The sequence below is a fragment of the Argopecten irradians genome, chromosome 13, assembly GCF_041381155.1.
Source record: "Argopecten irradians isolate NY chromosome 13, Ai_NY, whole genome shotgun sequence".
In the NCBI taxonomy this organism is placed as follows: domain Eukaryota; kingdom Metazoa; phylum Mollusca; class Bivalvia; order Pectinida; family Pectinidae; genus Argopecten; species Argopecten irradians.
Window position 1 is genome coordinate 29,201,502 of NC_091146.1, and position 27,438 is coordinate 29,228,939.

At 34.1% G+C, this 27,438-nt stretch overlaps 3 protein-coding genes across 7 annotated transcripts in view; 1 reads left to right on the top strand and 2 right to left on the bottom strand.

Annotated features, from left to right (window-relative positions):
* Window positions 1-3,451: 3,451 nt before the first annotated feature.
* Window positions 3,452-5,271, bottom strand: LOC138306486 (acetylcholine receptor subunit alpha-like). The gene has a single exon (XM_069246950.1). It carries the CDS (start codon window positions 5,168-5,170, stop codon window positions 3,917-3,919), a length of 1,254 nt encoding a protein of 417 aa, XP_069103051.1. The 5' UTR covers window positions 5,171-5,271; the 3' UTR covers window positions 3,452-3,916.
* Window positions 5,272-8,744: 3,473 nt separating this feature from the next.
* On the top strand, window positions 8,745-10,168 carry LOC138306645 (neuronal acetylcholine receptor subunit alpha-3-like). The gene has a single exon (XM_069247085.1). The coding sequence runs from the start codon at window positions 8,751-8,753 to the stop codon at window positions 10,020-10,022; it is 1,272 nt and encodes a 423-aa protein (XP_069103186.1). The 5' UTR covers window positions 8,745-8,750; the 3' UTR covers window positions 10,023-10,168.
* Window positions 10,169-11,849: 1,681 nt separating this feature from the next.
* LOC138305552 (glycoprotein-N-acetylgalactosamine 3-beta-galactosyltransferase 1-like) overlaps window positions 11,850-27,438 on the bottom strand; it is a 29,490-nt gene continuing 13,901 nt past the window's right edge. For all 5 annotated transcript variants that reach the window (XM_069245842.1, XM_069245840.1, XM_069245841.1 and 2 more), the window contains exons 3-5: window positions 18,385-18,471; window positions 15,748-16,412; window positions 11,850-15,258 (exon numbers count right to left, since the gene is read on the bottom strand). In XM_069245842.1, the coding sequence (XP_069101943.1) occupies window positions 15,013-15,258; window positions 15,748-16,412; window positions 18,385-18,471 (998 nt within the window). In that variant the 3' untranslated portion in view covers window positions 11,850-15,012. The remainder of the gene's footprint in view (window positions 15,259-15,747; window positions 16,413-18,384; window positions 18,472-27,438) is intronic.

Sequence of the window (27,438 nt, forward strand, 5' to 3'; positions counted from 1 at the left end):
TGGTAACATTGAATTACTAAAACTATGGCATGTTTATTTAAAAGACAGGAGACAGAACTATTCTATTTCCTTCATGGTGGTATCATCCGAAACGATAGTATCATCATTTATATTTCATATAAACGCTATTATGCCTATGGTTACCCAGCTCATCATAAACTGTCAAAATTTACTAATTTTAAAATTTTAATTCAGAATACAGCCTTATCGGCGCCTGATGCAGGCTTAACGAAATAGAAATGTTTTGATTTTCTGACTGGACTTGGTTGAGGCTGGACAGAACCGCCTGTAATATGCACATTTTGCACAAACTATACTGCGCAGTTAAACAGGTGTGTGGACCACGTGATGTCCTGTCATTCCTTCCAGAACATTCCACGTAGTCCCTACCATACCTATACCTATTCGGTAACAATTAACTAACAAGTTGGTCACCTAGTTTAACACGTGCATAGACCGTCATGCCTGTGTCTTTCCAGAACATCCCAAGTCGTCGCTACTAAGTAGGTGCCGTAACAATTTACTGATATTTCGGTCACCCAGTTTGGCCATGCTTTAAAACAACAACCTAACTCTTGCTGCAAGCATTAGTAAACAATTTCGCGTTACTGACCTTTGAATATACTACACATCAGTACTAGGTCTAAGCAACATTATATACACCACAACAATACACTATGAAATTAAATACAGTCTAATAAATTTATACATGGTTAAATTGTTATTAAATAACTAAGACTTGTACTCTTATAAATACACTATAGTTTAACTCAGGCCCGCGATTCACAATTAAACACGGCTAACATGACAACTTCTGTCAAGGTTCAACAGGTACCCCGCTTCCTGTTTACCTAGCGGGAATATTCAAATATCATATTTATCACTAATGATATTAATGGGGACTTAAGCAAGACTACCAGCTTACCTACCTCTATAGGGTTACAGGGATGCCGCGCTACATGACACTGGCTTTTATTAGGACCTTAATATAATAGATAAACCAAATTATACCAAAATATATACCATTACGTGCTACATTCAGAATGTAATTAATCTGCCTTCTATATAATAAATATGTACATTACGACATACCAAAACGACGTAGCTAAAGTAAAATTTACTGCCGGTGTTTGTGAATTTCTCGGGGAGAGGGACTAATCGACGGTAAAATCTTACTCGACTCACATTGTTTGTGTACTTGGTATCTCGAAATCTACATACCGATTAATGCTACATCACTACCTTACATATATATACAAATTAATATATATGCCATTGGCGTTATCAGCTGCCTATCATGACGTTAGCTGTTGCACAAAAGACGTAAATGATGTTAAAACAATAAAAATATTTTCAATGAAATCTGCTGAATTTCGTTTACGTGGTAGGGGAGGCAACTCGGATATGCGGTTATGTTATGTATTCAATTTTTCAACGCACGATTCGCGTAAAAGTGCCTAAAGAAACTTTAGTATTACTTGTCTTATATACAGTATTTATCAATTGCTTATGATGAAAACAAGAACATTCGGAAACAGAGATGTTTTGTATTAATTAACATATATTGCATGCTACTCCAATGGTAGATCGCTTGGTTTTCTACTAAGACTCAGGCAACAGCATCAGGTAAAGGGAAACTACTAGTATTTATGATCAGAAATAAAAATAATATAGAATATCCTCCCTTGTCACATTACCAATAGGCAAAATTTTATTAAATTCGATTAAATTATGAATTTGTTGGATATAACAATTTCACCATAATTTCGCTACTATAATATAAAAATTGGAGTGCGTTAGGACCGATTTGACAACCATTGAATGGATTTCCTTTGAGACTTGGATTTACGAATGTCTATTGACTCTTTACAACTCACTCTGTACTTTCATCGGTCTTCTTAATTGAAGAAATGTATAAGATCTCAAAATTTTGTTGGAAGACATTTTACATTCAGGATATTAGTATTTGAATTATATCGAGTTTCCTGAGTATATAATTAATTACACAATTTGAACTGAAACTTTAAAATTTGAGGAAAATCGCTTTAACTTTCAAGGAGTCGATACTTATATATATATTTTTGGCTCACTACTTTTCGGAAACATTTTGTTACTTTTAAAATGGGAATGTAAAACGAGATTAATAATTTTGTAGATTCTAAAGCTATTAGCTTACTGTCAATATAACATTTGTCATCACATCATGAACAATTTAGTTAAAATAAATTAAATGTCAATTTACATAACGTGGGTCGTCCTAATTACTGCACGTTCATTGACTATCCCTGCACCAGACGTTAATGAAGTAAATTGTATATTCAGTGTTAACACAAATTACGCAAAGAATCTTGCATTGGTTGGTATTGTAACCTCATCTTACGCCATCTATAAAAGTTTGTTATATAAAATTGAATAACGCGTGTATAATTTTTTGAAAATTTTAAATTTCTGTTTCAGAAAAGTAGTGGGCCTTTGAGCACGGTCGGTGGTCGGGTGATTGGTTAAGTACACATAGGATACGTACATCTAAATGTATATTAATATCCAAGGTTCGGATGTGTGGCGCGTGTGAAGTGCGTGGTCTTTTTTAGACAGCAGTTTGTGTTATGGCTCCTTGTAATAGTGCTATATAAATCAAGTATGCTGCCAGAACAAGTACACCCCTACCGCTTCACATTATACTGACAACAGGCAAACCAGTCGTTCCACTCACCAAGGCCACTTTACCTTGTTGCATATATTGAGGAAGTATGTAAACGTTGTCTACTCCGCGGGACTCCCATTTGGAAAGTACTGTTAACACAACTATATAAAAGAGAATACACTACCACTTGTATCGACTTTGGTTTGTCCCGGCCAGCGGACATAACCCAGAGCAGACCTCATAGGGCCAAACGCTCAAATGGAGGTAAACGGTGAGGCAGTGTCAAGGGAGACATTAGGAAGAAGAGACAGTAGGGAAGTGATAAAAGAAAAAAATCCTAAATTTTGTCCGCCGTAAATAAAACAACCAACCAACCAATCTAACGGACAAAACCAGTCGTTCCTCTCCCTTTATGCCGAGCACTATGCAGGGATAGAAACTACCACTTTTATAGGCTTTATTGTGTCTCGTCCAGGGGACTGAACCCAGAACTTTCACACAGGAACGAGAGCTAAAATCGCGCCAAATTGATAGAATGCGATCAGTTGGTGAAAGATAACAGTATAATATCACAAAATAGTTGCCGTTCACGGTCATACAATAGGGCACCAGGTATAATTATAACGCCATGTCCCTAGGGATAATACATATATTAATATTAACATTCCTCCTGAAAACATAAAAAAGAATGAAATAAAACATTAGCAAAAACGCTTAATTATGTTACATGGCAAAATCCGAGAAATAAGTCTTTCAAGCTTAAAAATTCATACCGTGGATATTAATGTTTCTTACATCACCATGTATTACAAACAATTAGTCCTAACTAACCTCTCGCTTAAGCAATGAAAAGGACTAAATTTTCCACAGGAACGAAATCATACGTACTTATATAGAATTTTGAATATAGACACAATATTTTCTTGTTATACATTTGATTTAATTCGCCGTTTATTTGATTGTGAAACAGATACTAATTTACTGTGGTTCTTTCTTTGTCTTTCAAAGCCGCTTTATACATACCGTGTCATAAATACAATATAATATCGTAGCCAACACAATGCATCCTCAATCTTTTAGTCTTTTAGTAGAAAGCAAAAAGTTGATACTCGAATCGTCGAGCAAAGTTCATTATAGCCGCTCTATTCCTAATGCAACTTGATATATATCATTTGTCAGCCACTTAAGGTTTCCCTGTATTTACATGCGGCGTTGGTCGAAGAATTCTTGATTAACCACGCGCATAAACCACATGCGAGTACTTCCTAATGTTCAATGCCAGTAGCTGAATGTAAACACAAGCGACGTCAATGTGGTGTAAAATAATGTAACACAAAACAAGAACTTGTCAATGAAACCAGTCACCTCGTCCTTCGATAAATGTATTTTCTGTTTTTCGTTCATTTCATCCTTGCCGTCTGCTGTTGTAGCATCATTAGCGTCCCCAGAGTCTGAAACCTGTTCTAGGGATGCTATCTTTTCCCTTCTGCATGATGTTGAACGTTTTACACGTTTGATAAGCCACAAAACCCAGTTAGGAAATGAATTGATGTTTGCTACATCATGGCAGCGAAGTGTTAAAATTGTTAACAGGATCACGACGCCACTGTACAGCATAGCCAGAAGGAAAAAGTAGGAAATCTTTGAGATGGGATCAGAGATCTTCGGCATTTGTTCACTAACCACTGTCATGTAAACGGTCAACGACAGAGATATAGTTATAGAATATGACGTTCGTTCGCCAGACGAAGCAGGCAGGAGAAAAACAAACGGGTTCAGGAACAGAAGCAGTAGCATTGGCGCTGCCAGAGGTAATATAAAGAAAGCGGAATGCCTTTTCAGATGGACTGAGAAGTCAAGCGTTGATGTCAGGTTTCCGTAATCGGTATTGTTCTTCACGGATGTCCAGCAAAGATCCCATTCCCCGTTGGTGTGGCAGTAAAACTTATCAATTACTGGACTTTTTGGAATTAATATCACTTCCTCCATAGTGTATAGCATTGGGGTCAGCTGAAATACACATGTTTGTGAATCCGATGGGAAGTATGTCATATCGAAAATGCAAGTGACTTTCATGTGACGCCCAGGTGAAGAACTGACTTGGCCATTGGAGTATACACGTACATCATAATCGTCGAAGGAAAAATCTGATAAATCGTCAGATGATGTCACAACGTATATCCGAGGTTTCCAAACATTTAACGAATTTAAAACAAAAGTTGTGATGCCACCGAAGTCGTTTGGGTCCCAACTCAGACGATAGTCTGTCCACAAGGTAAAGAGACCACAGTTCAGTGTGATTGTGCCAGTTACTGCGTTTAGATCTAAGATGGAGATGAGGATCATATCAAGTGTCACTGCGACGGTGTCACTTAAATTGTACGCAGGTCGAATATCTGTTGTGTAATTCTCGAACAACTTTCCCCTCAATCTCAACAGATCTTCTATTGTACCATGTGTGTATGCACAGGGAATGTTGCAAAAAACGTACAATGCTATTAACAGCAGAGCATAAAACTTCGTCATATTCCTATATGAATTTATAGTCCAAAACTATTAAAATCAAATATATTAGAATATCTTGTTCATGTAGCAAATACAAGCCGAGTTAAGCAAGTATATGTGTCATAACCATATACTCAGACATCTTAAACATAATGCCAATTTCCTAAGAAAGATCATATTTTAAGCGTTCATATTTACAAAGTTCTGTCGATCAGTTCGATACAAACATTATTAATTATATTGACATTGTTAAGTAACATGTATATGCGAGAGTCTTTCTAATTAGCCTCCAATATAGAATTCTAATTAGCCTCCAATATAGAATTCTAATTAGCCTCCAATATAGAATTCTAATTAGCGTCCCAAATTTCTTTCTAATTAGCCTTCCATATTATCAAAGATATCTGAAATCAATTTTCAATCCATTTCAATGTTTAGATTGTATACACACTTGAGTAATGTTGTTTAAATTGTTATGATTCCGATACTAATGAGTCTATTGACAGGATTTTTCCGCGGTCCAGTGCTGAAAAGTTTAAATATTATTTTATGCATGTTTGGATAAGGTAACGAATGGATCTTAAAAGCCGTGTCAGAGGGCCTTTTACGATAATAATTACTTCAAATGTGGTATTATCGATAAATAAATGAGTCATTGACAACAAAGTTAAGGTTATTAATCAATATTTACGATTCCCGTTTTTCTTTGCTATATAACATTACCAACTGGGAAAGCGTTTACACTTGCGTAAGCGCAGTTGGTTGTCGCGAAAGAATACATACACCGGAACAATGACTTCCGCAAGTAGTGTTAATGCGCATATATCAGATTCGGCCTATCTTTTCATTATTTGAATGTAATGAATATATCAAATTATATTTCCGAAAATAAAATATTTGAGATACATATGTATATTGCATCAGTGGAGTAAAAAAGATAGCGTTGTTGTGGAACTATATTTTGTATACTTGCTGAACTTCAAATTAGAGCCAGTTGTTCAGGGATTCAATCAATTGACCGGCTGTTACATCAATCGTATAATGTTGAAAAAAAAATGTTTTATTTTATCGGAACATTAAATTTGGAATAAGTAGTCGGTTGAATTATGCTCTGAGGTGCACATAAAAATCATTAACAATTGTGCCATCTCAATGAAGGAAAAAATTGTCGATATAATAGTGTCCTTGCACAAACAAATTATTTGTTTCCCAAATAATATGCAAATGTAAAACGGGGTTATCATTCCTTTTAGTAGTAATGTGACATCATCAATATATGGCATACCATTAAAGCAGTTATCATGGCACACCCTTTCCCCGTATATTCAAACATTTTGCATAATTTTGTTCATTATACATTGGAACTATCTAATGCTGTCTGCATGATGGAGTAGTTTAAATTTGTAGTAAATACTGAAATTATTCAGCAGGTTACCGAATTACAGCACAAACAGATAGACACAAGATTTTCCGTTACTGAGATATTTTATAACAGCTCACACATATATATACAAATGACTCTATATATGGTTTACTAATTTGATCTTTTATGTTCGGGGAAAAGAGTGCGACGACCCATATTACGGGAAGGGAGATAATGCTGTACACAGTTTTTGAAAATCTCATGTATTGTAAAATGTGCCATAGCAACAGTAACTGATGACAGCGAATGTGAAACTAGACAGTTTTAATGTAATTCAGAATTTAAAAGAATTTCAAAATTTAATTCTGACGTGGAATTTATCTTTTTTTTTTTTTTTTTTTTTTTAAACTAATATTTTTTGTTTTTATTTATTTTCATGCTAATTATTTTATCAAGTAGTCTAAAAAAATAGTATAAGCGTTGATGTCACTCGACTTAAATACACAGAATATTTCATACCCCGATGAAATTAGAATATAGTGAAGTTTTGTTGAATGCTTGAATTGTTTTAAAACTAATCGGCGAAAAATACATCATAGATATGTAAATCATTGAAAAATAGATCTACAGACATCATGACACCGGGTACAATTATAACGTGGGGACTGCCAATACTGTGAAGCCATCGGCTGTCATCGGCTGCCATCGGCTGCCATTGGGATGTTAAATTTCCAACAATGTAAAACATCATACAATAGTATCGTTTGCACTGAATCATGTGTATTACTGACCTATGGACAGCATTACCTTCCACGTGCATACAAACAATGAAAAAATAATAGTATACACGCATGAAGAATCTAACAAAACATTGGAACAATTTTGTTTCCAAAACAAAGACAAGCAAACAAGAAAATACATTATAGTCATTGTCAAAGCAAACACTATTTCCAACCATATCATACCATTTTCAACCTTAGTATTTATCGCTCGATACGTGTCAAAAAACTAATGTACGTTAGTGATTTGTATATATATATAACTAATCCCGTTATGTAAAGCAATAAATCCGACCCTGAATGTTTATTGTATGAAAAGTTTGTCCATTAACAGAACACATTACAGTATCTAAACAATGAAACCAACGATTGATTAGTTGATTTAATTAATATATTATCCCCTGCACATTGTTAATGAACTCGTCCAGTCTTTGAGCCAGAAGAGTCAAAATATGTATTTAGGGGTGAATGGTCAAGTAATTCTACCTTTCTGATTTACCTGATAATGTCTGCTACCATAAGTGATACTTTTTTTGGGTTTTTTAGACAACAGCAATGGTCTATTGATTTGACGCATTGTCGCCATACATTACAAACGACTAGACAAATAGTCAGAAATTGATAATTAATAACGAATTGGAGATTGTTAATGTCGAGTAGAGATCATGTTCTACCTCTTCAAATATTTGAACTGAACTAATGTGTTCATACATTCATAACAGTTAGTGCACCCAATCACATCAATACGGTGCAGTAGTATGTATTGAAAATATTCTAAGTAGTGACTAAATCGTGTCCTTTTCTAGTTTTGATGTAACGTCTTTGCTTGAAGCAGCTTCAAACACCAGGTAAGGTAATGTGATGTGCCCGCTGTATGAGCATTTGAATTTTCTTATAATACTTATAATAACGAGATAATGCAATTATGTCTATTTGATCGCCAATGATATTCATCGCATATTTGATTCCTTTGTTACCTCCACGTGAGATTTCAGAAGTTTAGAAAGTTATAGAAACATGTGTGTCGGCGAAGATGTTAAGATTCTACGTCAATGAATACATATGAAAAGAAGAGATTTTAGCCAACTAGAGGTAGATTACAAAATCGTGATTTCGGTAACGGATTTCTGGTAACAGAATTTAATAATACGAAATCATCAGGCACATTATATTGGGTCTCTATAATTATATAATCTGTGGTTCTTTTTGAAATGATGGAAAACTTTGGATAGGCTAGTGTGCAATTCATTACCAATTATTAGAAATATTATATCGAAGTCTCCGAAAGTCACGTTTTCATAAGGCACAGTATATCGCATACAGCGACGATTTACATTCATTGATGAATAAAGAAATAACTACTAATTTTAGTTTTTGTTTCCATATTTCTCACGATACATAAAGATACTTAATTTATTTCTTATTTTGAATTATTTACAGAGGTTCCATCTTCAACAAAATGACACCAATATCTATACTACTGATTTTGGTGGTGTCTTTTGACGTCATCACATCCTGTGCACAAGCGCAAGGTACAATGGATGACCTATATAGACTTAGAGAAAAGCTGTTTACAAACTACACCATGGACTTCCGGCCAGCATACAACTTAAGTGAGCCTACCCACGTCACACTGGAGATGCTTCTGATTTCAATTCTGGATCTAGATGAAATCTCGGGAACTATCACTCTCAATTGTGCATTTGGTATTCGATGGACGGATTATCGGCTGGCGTGGGATCCAAATGATTTCGGTGGTATCACATCGTTTACATTGAACTCGTCGAGTTTGTGGAAGCCTCGGATTTACATCTCAACAGCCGCTGACGATTTGTCGGATTTTTCCTACGACGCTTTCGACGTCCGGATATTTTCAACTGGAGTGGTGCTGACCTCACCTGGTCGAACTGTGAGGGCGAGCTGCAAGTTCGACATGACGAAATTTCCTAAGGACTCACAAACCTGTGTTTTACAGCTGATGACGTGGATGTTATCTGCAAGTGAAATGGTGTTTATTATAGGACGTTCAGATATAAGTTTGTTATACTATACACCCAATGGAGAATGGGAGATCGACGGCACATCTGTTACAAACAACACGGAATTCAGACCTCTTTCCTCAATCATAGACTTTACAATTCACCTGAGCAGACGATCTGCCTTTTTCCTTATAACCATGACTGCGCCGATTCTTCTTCTCTGTTTCCTTAACCCGTTTGTCTTCCTCCTCCCGGCGTCCTCAGGAGAAAGGATTTCCTACACCATAACCATGTTCTTATCGTTGGCGGTATACATGACAATAATCGGCGAGAATATGCCCAACATATCAGATCCTATGGCCGCCATTTCTTATTTCCTTTTAGTTGCCATGGTATACAGTTGTTTGATGACGGTGTTGACAATTTTCACCCTTTGTTGCCACGCTGTTAAAGACATCCGTCGATTCCCAGTCTGGCTTACGTGGTTAGTCGGCCGTACGATGTGTAAATATGCACGAGCCAGACACAACAAAGTCCAACCTGCAGACGATGGTAGAATCAAAACAGTAAAAGACTCAAGTGAGGAAATGGTGGAATACGAAAGAAAAGTCGATGATGACAATGATTTCCATGTTCAAGTCAGTAAGGAGAATGTTGTGAATTTTATTGATAGAAGTTTATTTTGTTTGACAGTGCTAATGATAGTTGTCACATGGTGCGGCTTTTGGTTTCGCTACTGGAACGAATATTAACGATATGTAACTTAGACTCAGCTGAAATATGTTCAACAAGCTTACCTTAAATGTTAGAAGCAACACACGTCCCCGCCATCAATTGCATTTTCTTATCTATGGCAAGTTATTATTATTACTAAGTTATGCTATCATTGTATGATGTTTGGCCAAATTATGTTGATGTGTTCTCAGGGTATCGTCTGGAAACTAATATTTTGCTAATTAAGCGGTTATGTTTGACCATGTTCCGGATAGTTAATCTGATGTACTGAATTGTGATCACTGATATCGTAACTGACGTGGGGATTCACTGAATGTTAGAATTGGAATTTCTCCAGACACTCGCATATTCAAAAGACTTGGAATTCCATCAATAAAATGACTTGATAAGGAATAACCCTATTTATAAATATGATGTCATTTAAAGCAAGGTAAGCCATTTGTTCTCTCTCTTTTGTAATTTTCATTATAATTACTAACAATAAACAAAAGACTACAATTTAAAACATCGATAGACTAAATAATTAGTCCTTACATGATGCTATTGATCGTATCTACATCTATATGGCATTTACATTTACAATGTATATACATGATGTATAATTACTAATCCCCTCAGGGAATTTAAATACTTAACAAACAATAGGCCTCTTTGTGGTATCCGTTATCGCTCATCATGCTTGTTAAAGTAAACACAACAACAACTGCTATTTGAGTAATGTTCTGCGGGTATGGCATTAGAATTGTACCTGCTGCCCCTATTGCATGATCGTAAAAGGCGACTAAATTTAGGATCTAATCTGTTCTATTTTTCCTAACTGACTGTTCTTCCGAACGTCTCCTTTGACACCGCCTCACTTTTGTCCTTCTGTTGAGCGTTCGCCCTTGGGATGTAGGCTTTATGTTCTGTCCCCTGGTAAAGACACACCTAAGTCTATAAAAGTGGAAGTTTCTTTTCCTGCTTAGCGCTCAGCATAACGGGAGTGGGACGACTGGTTCGCCCGTTATCAGTATAATGTGATCGCGTGGGGCGTCACTTTGTTGTTTCTGTGATGACGTCACGATGAATTTCCTGCTCGACACAACCAATGAAAATCGTTCCAGAATATATCACACCAGTGATACATGCAAACAAATCACTGGATGTCAGGCGGATTTTGGGATACTCTTATTTTTTTCATACATAATGATTCCTTTGAACCAAATAGAAAAAAGAATCGTACATCTACACGTAATTTATTTCTAAAAGCACACGCATTTTGTTTTCAGATTCTCAGTTTCTCACCACCGATTGTATTTTTCTCTCTCACATAACCCCATTGGAAACGAGTGATTTCAATTCTTGAATACTGTAATTTCCTGCGTATTGCCCGCGGGCTATATATTTTTTACCATAAAAAGATGTATAATGCGGGCTATCTGAGAAATTTATTACGACAATGGAAAAAATATGCAGCCTATACCTTGTAAGATATTTTAAAGGCACACAAAATAACAGGTGAATACTCAATAGCTGAGAAGTGAAAGTATATTGAAGTATTATTACATGTACTATCAACAAATAATATGCTAATGACTTAACATGTCTTTAAATAAACCTATGTTCTCCAAATGAAAGCATTACAAATGAAAGCATTATAGCACGTACCATAAATGAGGAATTCTATAAGTTTAAAGACCGTTAAGATATAACAAGCGAATTGGGCAGGGATACCACTTGCTCATGTAACCGATTTGAAATAAGGTTTATTTTTTAAGGTTGCGGTATATTGGTGTTGTGTCTCCTTGTGATAGTGGAGATATGTACAATAATAAAGGTGAATATAGAACACTTCAATAACACTCTTTGAATATTTTAAAAAGTATGTTTTATTCGTTTTATTCAAATCATACGTACAAGAGACCAAGAGGGCCAGAATTGCTTACCTGGAGTAAAAAAAGCATAGCACATCAATAATAAATGTGTCATTTTGCGAATTTTAAAAACCAAATTCTCAATATCGATAATTTTAACAAATTACAATGCTTGAAAGGTAAAACAATATACATTTTGAAATATTAGACAGTATTGATAAATTGGTTTTATTATATCATTATCCAAAGCTGATTTACAACCTCATTATCTCGAAGTTGTCATGACCATGGCGACGAGTGTTCCAGTTAACTGTAGTTAATACATAAGGAAGTCGTGTGACATACTTCGAGTATTAAGAGGTCGAATCAATGGTACATGTATTTATCTGTGTGTATGTAACATGATTCATTGATTTTAAAAAAAATGAGGAAATTCGAAAAAGGAATGAAAAAAAAATATATCTCGAAATAACAACTCATTATCTCGAAAACATAACTTATCTTAATTTTACAATTTTAAATGTATTTAATGTAAGGTTCTGCCTGTACACCAAAAATACATCAAAACAAATGATTGCCTCCCGAAAAAACAACAACGTTGCACTATGCTCTATATGGAATGAAGTACTGATTGCGCATGCACCAAAAGCAAAATAAATATTTTTAATGTATTTTTTCGTTAATTAGACAAATATATACACGATTAAATTCACAATACCCGTATCTCTTTTATTTTTGTCATGATTTAGAAGAGTTTTGAAAAAAAGGTTATGTTGTAAATCATGCAGAAACATTCAAGTCAAGATGAGCGATAATGATTCAGAAACTTTTGATAAAAATCAAATAAATATTGAACATCGCTAGGTGGGTCCTATTTAGTCAAACAAGCCGAAGTTGACTTTTTGTTGACAGATACGTATAGTGTGGCTTTAAATATCAGTTATTGTTCAAATGATGGGTATCATTTATGCTATGTCGGCGGTGGAGCATCTTTAATATATTTTTTCAAAACAAATATAGAATAAAATGTCCTTATGACAATATTTAGTGAGGGAACACAATATTATTGACTAATGTAAGACTACACAATATTCATCCCTCACAATAATACTGTGTTCCTTTACGTTTAATTACGTCACAGTACATAACGTCCTATATGATTGGTTCATACGACAGCGTAATGATTTCTACAAGGAAAAGAGTCCATCAATAAACAAGTAAAAAGATAAAATTCTACGGGTTACTAGTAATATAATGTTATGGAGATATAACACAAAAATGTAAGTGTACCATCTTCATAAACGGTCGTTATTTATTTATTTATAATTTATTTATTTGTTTATCTATTTTGGTAAGAGTACACTCATATTTTGTGTTATATTTCCAAAACATACAAAATACATTCAAATGAATTATTAAATAAATGTGAACAAACATACAAATGTATGTATTTATGAGTTTGTCATCTAGTAGCAGTCATTACAATCCGATTACATTACAGATTATAATTTCCTTAATGACAATAAGTGAAAAATTATTATGGATCTCTATATATGTATATTATTGATTGTGTTTAGAAATGCTAAGTATTATTGCACATTTAACCATTGTCATGATTGCTGTCTTGGAAACTATGGGAAAATCCCCATTCACCCCTATAAACACATATGTGCTCTTCTAATTCAGAGGCTAGACCAGTCCATTATGATTATTCAGGGGTGAATGCGTTAAATTAAAGCACTTAAAATATAAAATCACAGGTAGACATATTATAATAAGCATTTCTTAATAGGATTTCACGTTTCATGCAGAAAATAAATGGGTTTTTCATGATCCTTGATATCGACAATAAGGTACATATACATGTATATATATCACAAGGCTTTGTTCTTTTTTTCAATTTTTATTCTCAAAAATACGATATTGAGATGCACCGAGATGCATTCCTCATATCATCTTATCTTGATATCATATGAAATAGGATTTCCAAGGGATAAAATTGTTGGTTGTCATATAATTCTCATAGATACCTTAATCACATTTTAAAATTCAAAATAGATTTCAATTGTCAACATGAATGGTTTCAACTTCGACCTTTAACTAACATATTTTATCTTGGATTATCTGATTATCTCATTTTACTTATTGCGTCCCGAAAAGAATCCGTGGCACTATGCCCTATATGGAATGAATTACTGATTGCGCATGCACCAAAGCAAAATAGATTATCTTATATTATATTTTGTGTTAATTAGACATATATATATACACGATTTAATACCACTTATTGCTTAAATGATGAGTATCGTATATGCTCTGTCGACGAGGATTTCCTGACAAAAAGATTTCAATTAAGGCACATTTATAAATATAACTAAAATGCATTTGCATATTACAGAGTTATCTGCCCTTACGTGTAGGTATTTATTGCTACGTTAACTGTTTGCAAGCGTAACGCCATACTTTTCAGAGAAAGCGACGTGAGTTTCGCTGACAAACCAATGACGTCACAATGGATACCTATCCGCAAGGGAGGTAACACTGTAAAATGCAAAGACGGACTAATAATACAACAGTACAACCTGGATCTGCGACCACCTCTGTATATTGACCACCTATTGAATAAGACCACATGACCAAGGAATAACACAAGTGTACCTGTGTATAAAGACATCTTGGCTATACATACATTTTTGTTTGGTCTTTAGTTGGTCGCATTGGATAGGCTTAATGTAGGTAAATTTGGATTTCATTCAGCAAGGGATTTCAACTTAGTCACAAATGTCAGGTAAATTCTTTTTTTAAAAACAATGTAGATTCTAATGTTCTAAAAATGATGGATATCAATATGAAGATGGTCATAAATGATAAATTGTTTTTCATCACAATATCAGACTTGACTTGGCCTTACTTCAAGTTTATTGTAAATGAATTTGACTTCCAGATTGGTCTCTCATGAGATGATGACTCGATATCAAGAAATCCGATGCAGATTTCTACTTCCTGAGGTATAAGGGACTCTACACGAATCCCTATAACTCCACAACAACATGCACCCAGGCAGTGGCACAGAGCGCTATTTTGATTGGTTGAGGACAAACATGTTTATCCGTCATCCTTTTTCCGATTTAACCTAACTGGTCCTGTCATTAATTCAGCCGCCATTTTGTTTATTTGGTTTCGATTCCACCAATGAAATACCGTCAATGCCTTGAGGTAGAAACACGGAGCTCGGGTCTTTGTCCAAGTGCGATACCTCTTCTTTGAAAAAGTCGTCGTCTATCGCCGCGAGTTGTCTCCCGTACACCGCCGTTCGGTACAGGAAGTATTCTGTGATGTACATCATCTTTGGGGTAGTGTAGTGAAAGGTTATTGGTAGCTGGCTACAACAGTTCTTACCCTGTAAACGGATAAAACATATGTAAACAAGAACGAGATTAATACTCGGTAAGGTATTATACAAGGTTACGTGTTTTTGCGTTTTTGTTTTACATTAAAACAATCATATTTAGAAATCTTCTACGATATGATTGTCTTAGTTGCATTTGTATTTTATTGTTTCAAAAAATAGTTTAATGAAATGAAGGCTATTATAATTCACTTTTGTTGCTAAATAAAATTATTTTGTAACTCGATCGCGTTGAAAAATATACAATCTTAATATACGAGGCTATTCAGTTTTCATATTATTGAGTCAAGAACTATGTGATATTTGCTAACAATACCCATGCAAACATATTAATGAATTATGAAAGCAACTTCCAAAGTGAACATGTTTAAATATTCGAATTTTGAAATAAGCATTAACGTGAGAGCAACGAATTTAGAATTTAAATTTATTCATTTTGATGTTTTTTTCTGTTTGTGAATCAGATTTTAGTAGACTTACGGATCGAGCTGGCTTGTGAGGGTATTGCAGGAGGTACACGGGAACTGGTCCAATAATGTAATTCAGTATACTAAACGCATGGAAAGTCTCCCGTCCGAATTTATCCGTGGTTTTATAAGGCTGGACACCGACGTTTTCCAAACATCTACCCACATCAACATCCTCATCATTCCCATCTCGGTCACACCGATCCCGATTTAGACCGTCCTCAACGAGCATGCGCAGTGCTGTCTGGCTCATCACATATCCGGCTCCGCCGCTCATGTAGCCTTGTTTTAAATGCACTTTAAAATGGTGTCCCAGATATATTGGCTTTTCATGGTCACATTTTGATAATAAGAGTTTAAGATTCTCCATAATTACAAACGTATCGTCGTCTGCTTTCATAAACCACTGGTAATCGTTTAAGTAATTATTGTACATATAATTCAACATTGTCATGGTTTTTCCAGTCAAATGACTCCGCGAGTCTTCAATGTCAAACGAAATTGTCATGGATAATTCCGATGGTGAGGAGGACACAAATAAAATTTTATCACAACGTTTTCCCCAAGTATCGTTGACGGCTTTGGCTTTCGTCAGTAAATTTGCTGTCGTCGTGGCGATGAAACAAAATACCTTGACCCTCTTTGAAAGGTCATCTGCTACAGAGGTATTCACCAGAACTGAAATCAAAAGTTATAAACAAAAATGAATGAATGAATGAATGAATGAATGAATGAATGAATAAAAAAAATGAATGAATGAAAGCCGTGACAACATTTAAACCATAACTCATTGTCCACGCTCCGATCCCTTTTATTTTCTGTAAATGGGCGAAAAATTAAACACCATAAGGTTTAATAAATTAAGCTGTGAAATTCATTCAAATGGTCAGATATATGCGCTGCCTTATGAATGTTAGTTACGAGACCGATATCATGCACGGTAAAATTATTATTTTAAAATCTTGTGTATGTTTAGATTACAATATACTTGCAAAAATCACTTTACAATTACTAATAACACCGTAAAATGTGAAATGAAACTGTAAATCACAATTTGGCTTTATAGTATGGCCGTATGTACTCATTTCACTGTATTGTAGATGTGACTTTAATGATTTTTTGGCATTTGTAAAATAAAAATATATGCATTGAAAGTGTTGTAATTCTCAAAATTTTTGCAATTTTTGTTGCTGAATAACATATCAAAAACCTCTTCTGAACTCGTGAGTATGAAAATATGGCACATATAACTTTAAAGGTGAGGGGCTTACTAGCTAACATTATTTTCCTACTGATGTATAGGTATATACAAATCGGAATATCAGATTGAATTTAAAGAAAATATTTTCAGATCGTGAAAAACAATATATCTACAGTTCAATAAAATGACACTCTAGCGGTGTTGATGAAAAGAAGGGAGGTCACTGTTGGTGATTGATAAAACCCGTCCATGTTCTTTGAATTCAATGACTAAGTCAAATCTATGATAGCTTCACGTTGATAAGCTTGAGCTTGTAATATTCTATCGAAGAGATGTTCGATATTTTTTTCAATGACAATACATTTGTGTATATATATATACACAGGTCTACCCATTATAATCAATACCTCTCTTTTGGTAGGCTGAACTAACATCAAAACCATGACCAGTTCATAAGGCCAAAATAAATTGTCTGTTTAGAGTTACATTGGCAAAAAATAGGGTCGGTCGCGCGGTAGGGAGGATTTTTTTTTTTTTTTTTTTTTTTTTTTTTTTTACTTTTTTTTTACCTTTTTTAGTGTCTTTCACTCTTAAATGATGGCCGGAACCGGAGTCTGAGATCGAAATCCCGACTTTTTAATTTTTTTTTTTTCGTAGAAAAGTGGAAAAGAATTAGAGTCGGTCGGGACAAAGAGACATAGGTTTTTTTGGCCTTATCAAATGTTGATGTACTATAAATGTATGTCGGTTTGTTGATTAGTAGAATAGGTCAACGTTAAAGTTGCTCCACCTCCAACAAACGGTATATTTCTCTAGTTAAAATAGGAGCAGACGATTTAGTGTTCTTCTTTAGTTAAAAAGTTACTTAGTTTACACCATGACCACCATTGAAAAGTTTGAACTTCACTTCTTATCTTAATTCAAAATAAAAAATATTAAAAATAATTAATTTCGTCCCGAAAAAAAATCCATGATACTAAGTTCTTTATGTTAATTATATATCTTAATTAAGTACTGATTTTACATGCACTAAAAGTAAAATCAAATACTTTATATGCATTATTGTGCTTGTTAGACACATATAAACACAATTGTACATCAATTATTGTGAAATTAAGGATCTGTATCGTTTATGCTCTGGCGGTGGAGCATCTTTAACATCCGGAGTCTTATCAGGATGGCCAACCCCGTATGGTAGACAGCAGAATGTTGGTGTTGTGCCTATTCCGTCTTTGTATATTACAGAGTTATCTCCCTTGTGGGTAGGTATCGATTGTTACGCCATTGTTTTGTGGGCGCAATTTACGTCGTTTTCTCCGAAATGTATGGCGTTACGCTCGCAAACGTGACGTCACAATCAATACCTACCCGCAAGTGCGGATAACTCTGTAATATGCAAATTCGGAATAACTTTGAGAATGTCGACTTAACGATCAAGACATTACTTACTGGTATCATCATCCTCGATATCTTCAGGGCGATAACTCTGGATGGACGACATGTCATTTGATACATTCTCATAGTCAAACCACATGCCTGAAATATACAAACAACTATTAAATAATTATAAACCACATGATATTTCTGAAGCAACTATACAACATTATTGTACGAGTACGTGCAAAGGCCCTTGTGAGCAAAGCAATATACTACAGCCTCACAACATGCGCAGACATTTACACACATAAAGCATTGCATATATGGTGGCAGCCTATGAAGTGACCTAACCTAAAACGTCAACAGAAAGTAAATCAACCGTATAAATTATTATTTAAAAAGGGGGTACCAATGGGATCGCCTTTACAAACACATTTAAATACTTTAAATAAAATAACTCTATTGACCTTCATAACTACTGCACAAACGTATGCATATTCTAGGCATATTGCAAGGTTCAGCACTACATGGTATTTGATCTAATTCATCATTATGGTCATCTTACTTTGTAAAAGTACTAGTAATGCGACAATTCAGCCTAAGAGAACATTGAAATTTGTACAAATATCGGACAAACCCGGTTTTAATGGAAATTAGATCAGTCGATTTTACTGTGCCAGAAAAGCCTATAGTGGTGAAATGTGTGTGGAATGTTCAAACTCGCTCGCTGTCCGCCATTACACATTGTGGTCGAACACTTGTATACCGAACCATGTCCCTTGCTCGTAGAGAAAAGCAACTTTTGTCTAGAACTGCTCAAATTGCCCTGACAGTAGTGTGTTTAGGTGAATTATCTTGCTTAAAAATCATTTTTTTCACATCCTCGGTATTTATGTAGCACATTTGTTTAAGGTGCCTGACTTAGGCTCGGGTATGGGTACAGCATGCATATATGTTGTACCTGCTGAATCGTATTGATCAACGATTTGTAATTACAACGGTTTTTATTATAATACTTAACAATGGCGTATAATTTTTCAATATTTTGTGTTATGTGTTTCATAAGAAATATAGAACAATACATTTGTGCCACATTTTGCTTCTTGGTTATGTAAAAGAATTAGTCTGAGTGAATTGTCCCTTTAAGCATAATGCATCGTTCATTACTGTATATTTTTATTTTCAAAGTAACCGCCGGTACTATTTTCGTTTATACTGCTGAACTGGTTTAGTCGGTTGTAAAGGTAATTTTACATTGTATATCGTGATGGGCATTCAGATTTAAATACAGTCCTACAGCGCTCACCTGAAAACAATACATATTTTACAAACGAACAACTAGGTCAAAGCGCATATACGAAAATTACCCAGGCCATATTTCATTGGAATAGCTTTAGTCATATTCCATGGATCGTTACTTAATTATTTTTACCTTTTATGTACCTTGGACGTATTGCATGTCGATTTGATTAAAATTCTCGTTTTTGCAAAGAGGATCTGACGACATTTTGTTCGTAATTTTGTTATTTTAAGCATGACTAAGTTAAATTACATCAATAATGTTCTTAAAATATTTACCATGACGGTTATTTTGACAAATACACCTATTAAAATCAGAATTCAAACGCCAGCAGCCAAAGTACATTGTATATGAGACAATGGAGCTTTGATTTTAACGTATAAAGGCTACATTGACACAGGCATTTAGTGAGTTTATATAGTTACTTAGTCGCAGTATTACCCGAGGTAAAGCTTTACGTTAGAATCAATTACTGCTCAATACCTTACATTATTCAGCTGCTATTGAATTGATTTAAGTAATCAAACATGTACGCTTTGTTCCGCTCCTATGAACAGCTCGCGGGCGCGTGCTGTGTAACGATTTTATTATTCTAAAGTCATAGCAACATATATACATGTACATTATTGTCATAGAAATTTGTAACATTGAACTTACATTTTCCGAATGTCTAGGATATAAATGTAATTTGGCTTTCCCATTGTGTTCCATTGTTTGAAATTTCTATTATTGGTGTTTCAAAAGGGGTATTACATGGTTTTTTTTTGATTTCTTTTTGTCTTGTAAATAAGTTTGTTTTGTTTAACCTGAATATTTAAAGATGCTCCACCGCTGACAAATGGCATTTTTTCACTATCAAAAACACGAGCAGACGATTTAGTATTTTTCTTCAGTTACAAAAGTTACTTACTTTACACCATTACAACCATTGAAAAGTTTGAGCTTCTAATTTTGCTTCAAGTTAAAAATATGATTTATTTATATAATTAATTGCATCCCGAAAAAATATCGTCCACTATATCCTATATGGAATGAAGTACTGATTGAGCATGCACCAAAGGCGAAATAAGTCATTTTATATTATGTTTTTGTGTTAATTAGGCATATATATACACGATTAAACACCAATTATTGTTCAAATGTTGAATATAATTTATGCTCTGTCAGCGGTAGGGCGGTATCTCGGTACTGAAGCGGCCGATTTTGATGCGGTTAAGGAGGTGTCCAGTTTATAGACGGAGGAAAGCCGGACTATACACACTGATAAACCTTGCGGATTTTTCCTTAAGGCCACATTTTCGTATCAAAATTAATTTAAATAACTGATATAAATTATGAAAATGTTGGTTACCGTGATATAACTTTTATCATTTTCTCCCCCCCCCCCAAAAAAAAAAAAAAAAAATCCCAATTCTTCCCAAACTTATGGCTCGATACGAGTGACCAGAAATATAGCATATATGTATGTTTCTGTTCATATTCCCCAAGTCATATATTATCTTTCTCTATGTGTTTGATGACATTTTTTTTAAATGTGACAGAAGACGCCATGTACATATTTTCAAAATTTTTTTAAACCTAATTTGCATGTATCGCTAATAAATTTGTTGAAACGTTTTGTCGAAACTTGCAATACCTGTTTCCAATGAAATATAATACATGATGTTTGCATGTACTTTTACGATGAAGCTTGAATAATGCACGAAGTCTATGAATTGAATTTCATTGTGACTATTATTTGCACAAACTTCTGTGAAGCTCATCTTCATTATTATCCGTGGACGCCGTACAGGTAAAATTCCCAGATCATTTGGTCGATAATATATTTTTTTTTATTATTTTCACTTCCCTTAGCATTTAAAAATTATGATTGTGAGATGTCATTCACAAGAATTCGGCCGCTAGAGGGCATTTGATTTTCCTTAAAATTTTTCAACAATCATGCTTATACATGTAGTCTACTCTGGTTAATACAATGGAAGGTTTTTATGTAGGGATCCCTTTGAAGTTTAGATAGTGTGTTTCAAACTATAATACCTCATCGACCTATGCAACGTCGATACTCTCTACACCTGTCCGACCAAGTTTCACCAGATCTACACCATTCATGCCCACATAGGAAATCAGATGTACCCGCTAGTCTACAGTTTATTGCCCAGCAAGACCCAGACAACTTACCAACGATTTTTCACACTACTAAAGACGAATGTTTAAGTGAAGTGCTTTAAGTTTCATATGTTGTATATATTTAAATGTTTCAATTTTAAATTAATTATCTCTTAACAATTAATGTTTTCTTACATTTAACATTTTAAGATATTGTGATAAAATATGAAAACATTTGAAATGGGAATAAAATGCAGAATAGGTATATTAACAGTTAAATAGAATTGTGACTTTTTGTAAAATTACAGGTAAAAAATCTACCTGTAAGTCAGTACTTTATCAGAACAGACTATAATTGGTGAGCCATTGTTCTGCAGTGTTTGCATAATTCCTTTGATCTCCAAAAAGTGGGAGAAAGAGGAACAAACCAACTCAGGTAACTTTCGACCAGGTAATTACTTACAATTACATGTATGATAAGATACATCATAAGATATACTAGTACTACAGGTTTTTTTTTTTTAATTAAGTTCAAGCCCATACTAATATATTTTGTATTATTTATCATATGATAATATCTGTATGTTTTCCTTAAGTGTTAAAGGTATGGTTTTATTTGGATTAAAAAGAATTATCCATTGATTAATCAGCCCATGACGAAATTGATGATATATAGATCATCATTCAAGAACTCTGCATGTGTTACTGTCAGTAAAAGGTCATCATCATTTTCAATACAGAGATATGTCACCAGCAAATACTTTTATATAAGATATTACATTATCTGTTAAGTCATTTATAAACAATAGGAAAAGAAAAGACCAAGTACTGAACCTTGCGGTACTACAGCAGTTATCGGTTTTTCATAGGATTTATTAATATTCGTTTTTGATTACGCCTTCTTTTCTGTCAGATAAGTATGCTTCAAACCAATTATACACTTTACCTTTAATTCCACATTTTTTCAACTGATACAATAACCCTTAGTGCCATACTCTATCAAAAGTCTTACTTATATAACAGAAAACAGATGAAAATAGCGATTGATCCTATCAACAAAGGGAGGGAACATCTTGATTTATAAGAGAAATTCCTCCACTATGTGTTTAAAAGGGTCATTTTATGATATTTGAGGCCTCGATTTCTCGAAACAAACTTAAGTCAAAAACTGACTTAAGTCAAAAAAATTATCATAAGTTATATAAGGAGAAAAACTTAAGTTTTGACTTAAGTCTGCTCTTTTGATTCCAGAAATCGGAGTCTGACATTATTTGTTTCTCAGAAGAAATCCTCTGAATTAAAGAGGAAGATTCTAATCCTTCAAAACCGAAAAAAATAATACACAGTCAAGTATAGATCACTAAAAAACTGTAGATTCGACAATTCTAGTACAGGTGCTTTACAAAGTGTATATTAATCTAAACCTGAAAACTAGAATAGGTCAGAAATTATAGGAAAATGATGAGTCATTGAAGGATCTAGTATAGTATTTCTATTACATATATATATTTACACTTATAACGCTGAGAGATAGCATAAAAATATATAGCTTAAGACTAATAAAAAAAATACAAATACAAATAAAGTTGATAATTTTACGTTCAATTCAAATATCATGGCAAGTATGATTTTTTTCTGAAATATGCTACTGTTTTATACACCATTCTACAGCAACACGACATAAATTAACAGTAACTGATTTGCTGATCACCTCCCAAGTGAGTTGATTTACCTGTGATTTACCTGTGATCTTACACTGAGAACAATTCTGAGAAAGGCTATAACTCCCTATCAACACACCTTAACCCCTATGAAAACAGTAAATCCAGTCTAGTTTCTGAATAAAATGCTAAATTTGTACAGAGAAAAGAGTAATTTTGTTAACACTGTGACGTCACGAGGCTTTATTACATATGTAGCCATGTATTACAGCTTCAGGCGACATGAGTGTATTGCCATAGACAAGCCACTATTACACATAAAGGTATGAGAGGTGTTGTACTCCAAACAATATAAATGCAATATATGTATGTACCTACTTCAGAAGATATGCATATATCCTTATTCAACCTGTACCCCATTTTCAGTCCTATCCATGTCTAATTTCAAACTTTCCCTCTTTTCACTCCATTCTATCCCCTCCTCGTCCCTGCCTAAATGCGGCATATAAAAATAGCATTAAACGAATACTGGAAACCTAACACATATATAAGAGCCGGTGTTTAGTTTTTCAGCTTTAGTGTTGTGAAAAGAACGTCCATTTCTATTTTCCGCACATTGTGTGTTGAGTGTGTGAGTTAGTTGCAACACAGTGTGTATTGTAGCGCAAAAGATATTAAGGCAGAAAATGGTGTCGTCTTTAGAGCTAAAATTGGTGCCTATTACTGTTAGTGGAGCAAAGTAATGAGTTTGCAAACCATTATAAAACGTTTGTTTGCATTTTATCGTACTTGTTTGATATAGCTTACCTACTCGGCAATAAAACTGAACCAAAAATATCAAATTCTCATCGAGGCATTATTTTTGTTACAAAATACATATGAAGATCTGACATCTTGTGAGCAGTACGGTAGATATTTTGAATGGTAGTTATGTTTGTTTTTTGACAAAAATAATATGTCAATGCATGTATACGCATAAAATAACTGGAAACCTACACAAAAAAGTATAGAAAACTGTGCCCGAGTGATTTTCAGAGGCAGTGCTCTCTACGACACATAGGACCAATTCGTACCCGGCCGAATGGTATTAAAGGCCGGGCACGTATATTCGTTCTATATGTTTGTTTGCATGTGGTTTTAGAGACTGTAGGAAAACAACAGTGAAATCATATACAGTGTAACTGTCAAATCATGACCAATTTAAAGACCGTTGTATACAAAAAGAAAACCCGTAATTATCAGACTAGAAAAATTTGATAATGTACATGTATGTATAAATCGACTATACATTGTACATTAAATAGACAAATACTAACAAAAAACAAATGTAAATATGTTCAAAAATAATCTGTAAATGGTATTAAGGGTATGTAACCAGGAGTTTTGGAAGAGTGAGCGTCCTCAGTTCCATTGACAACACACGTCAAAATCATCTAAGTTAAAACTGTCGGCAATAATATGTCCCCTTGGGTACCCCCATCTCTGCTATGAAACCGCTTGATGACATGCGATGTGTGTTTATGTACAGCGTTCGATAAAATCAGATCGATCGACGCGATAACGAGCAGGTTTAATGAACATGGCGCACAAACATCGATTCTTATTGATTTCACTTTAAACGTTTGTGATAAACACAGCGGACCTTTGTTTATTAGAAATATACCCTTTGCCAGTTTGGCTTCGAGTAAAACAATCGTTGTCTTTATTTAGTTTGTGAAATGATGATGACCACTGATGTGGAAAGACTTTACAGACTAACTGTAAGCCGACGTTACACTGACCCGTCATGTTCAAGAAACATTGACATTTTAACACAACGATTCCAACGGACTTGGAAATTTGTGGATAGTGTTGCAAAACAACTATAGAGATTATATGAAATTATTTAAATAGTTATACATTGTACATCTAAATCACTTTCTTTTTGAGTTGACTGTAAAAAACTGTGTCTTTATTCAGATGACGGGGAATGAAATGATTTCCAGTCCGCAATTTACTATCAATGATCATAACATTTTAAAGCCCCATTAAACCGGTCGAAACGAATTGTGGATGCCAGAATGAAAGTTAACAAGAGGGTATATATATGATATATTTTTTTAGAACAGATCAAACCACAAATTTTATGTATACATTTATAATGTTAACCAAATGCATTGGCTCTCATGATTAACAAATTCAACCGACCTATCGCAAAAAAACAAAACAAAAAAAAACAAAACAAAAAACACACGTGAGCAAACATCTTTGATAGAGCCGGAGATACTCTGGCCCTACACAGTACACCAGCCATCTATGACCTATGCTCTCCTTAAATGATGGAAATTGTTCGCATAATGATATTTGTAAGGGAATATGTTAAACAGGATTGCAGTGTTAAAATATGAAATGTATATACTCTTTAACATCAAATACGTATTTCAAGATTATGCTCTTTTTCAATTCGCTACATTTCGTTGTTTATTATCATTTTCAGTGTCAAATCTAAATTGGCAGATACGTTTATCTTAGAAAGTTTACTACAGAGCTTTTTGTATGGAAAACTGTTATAAATATTTGTTTCATTTTGGGTACTGTTTGCATTTAAATTCCAGATACATTATCTGTTGTCGGACTATCGGGCCTTCGGACTATTGGGCCTTCGGACTATAAGGCCTATAAGGTAGGAATATAAGGCGGTCACCTGTACGACTGGTATTCAGTTTAATATGTGTAAACAACTTCCTGACTAGTTCGACAACTAAAGATAAATGAGATATTATCACTACTGGGAATGGCATGGGGTAGATTTTTCAAGATAACCGATCGTCAAGGCGAGGGCAATTTGTGTGTGTACTATTCAGAATAATGAACAGTTGCAAAGAAAGTATGGAAACCTGCGGCACTCCTGTATGATTTAAAAGATAGAGTGGTTATTAAAGTGAAAGCGTTAAGTTTGTAAACCTATTCAATGTATTAAAATGTTATGAACATCAATTTACTTAAGACTGAAATGCAGATGCCTAGCAAACACTTCAGTAAGAGAATATTAAAAACTTTAAAATTATAGCGACCTTTCCGGAGTAAGATTTAAAGGTTTCTTGAAAACATTAATAACATAAGAAAATACATATCGATGGCCTAAGATGAGGTAACAACACCAAGATTTCCTGTGTAATATATGATAACTGTCGAGATTCAATTTACCGCGTTATAAAAATTACCATTTTATTTATTTATTTTTTTTCATAAGAAGATGATGAGTGTAGTCAAATAGTATCAACAGTAAGTTAATAAGTTTTGCGATACTACAAAATTATCGATCTCGTTTTACATTCCCATTTAAAAAATTAAAAGCCGTTTCTGAAAGGTAATGGGCCTTTAACAAACGTGAATTGATCCATTATATACATGCACTTCTTTAATCACAGATTAACCTACGAAAACGAACATACACGCACGGCCTACCTATACCGGTCATCTAATGACATGATAATTTTCTATCTAAAGCTCTTTATTGCTACAATACACTTGTGGTATTATCTTTATAATTATTAAGATGTTCATTTTTTATCAGGAATATATGTATCCATCAAACTGTGAATGGTACATATATGACTGAATGAAATGTGATTTGAATGAATTATTTTAACAGTTCTATATACGGTCGTAACCAGTACATATTTTTTCAATTAGATTTTATTTGGATGTGAAAGTACGTGTCTTTTCTTCAAGGTAATCCTATCAAACTATCTAATTTCATGACGATGTGGCGCGTTGGATTATGACATACAAAATTCTGTGTACATAATGGAAATGAAATGTCAGATTTTTGTATATGTAATGTCGGGGTTAAACAAGGCGAAAATTTCTCACCGTTTTTATTTTCTATTTTTCTTAATGACCTTGAAGAGTATCTTCAACAAAACAATGTGTCATATTTGAGAGAAATTGATAGTTTATGTAAAAATAATTTTGGTATGTTTGTCAAATTATTTGTCATTTTATATGTAGATGATACTGTGCTGATGTCAGAATCACCTGAAGGTCTACAATGTGCACTTGATTGCTTTCAAAGTT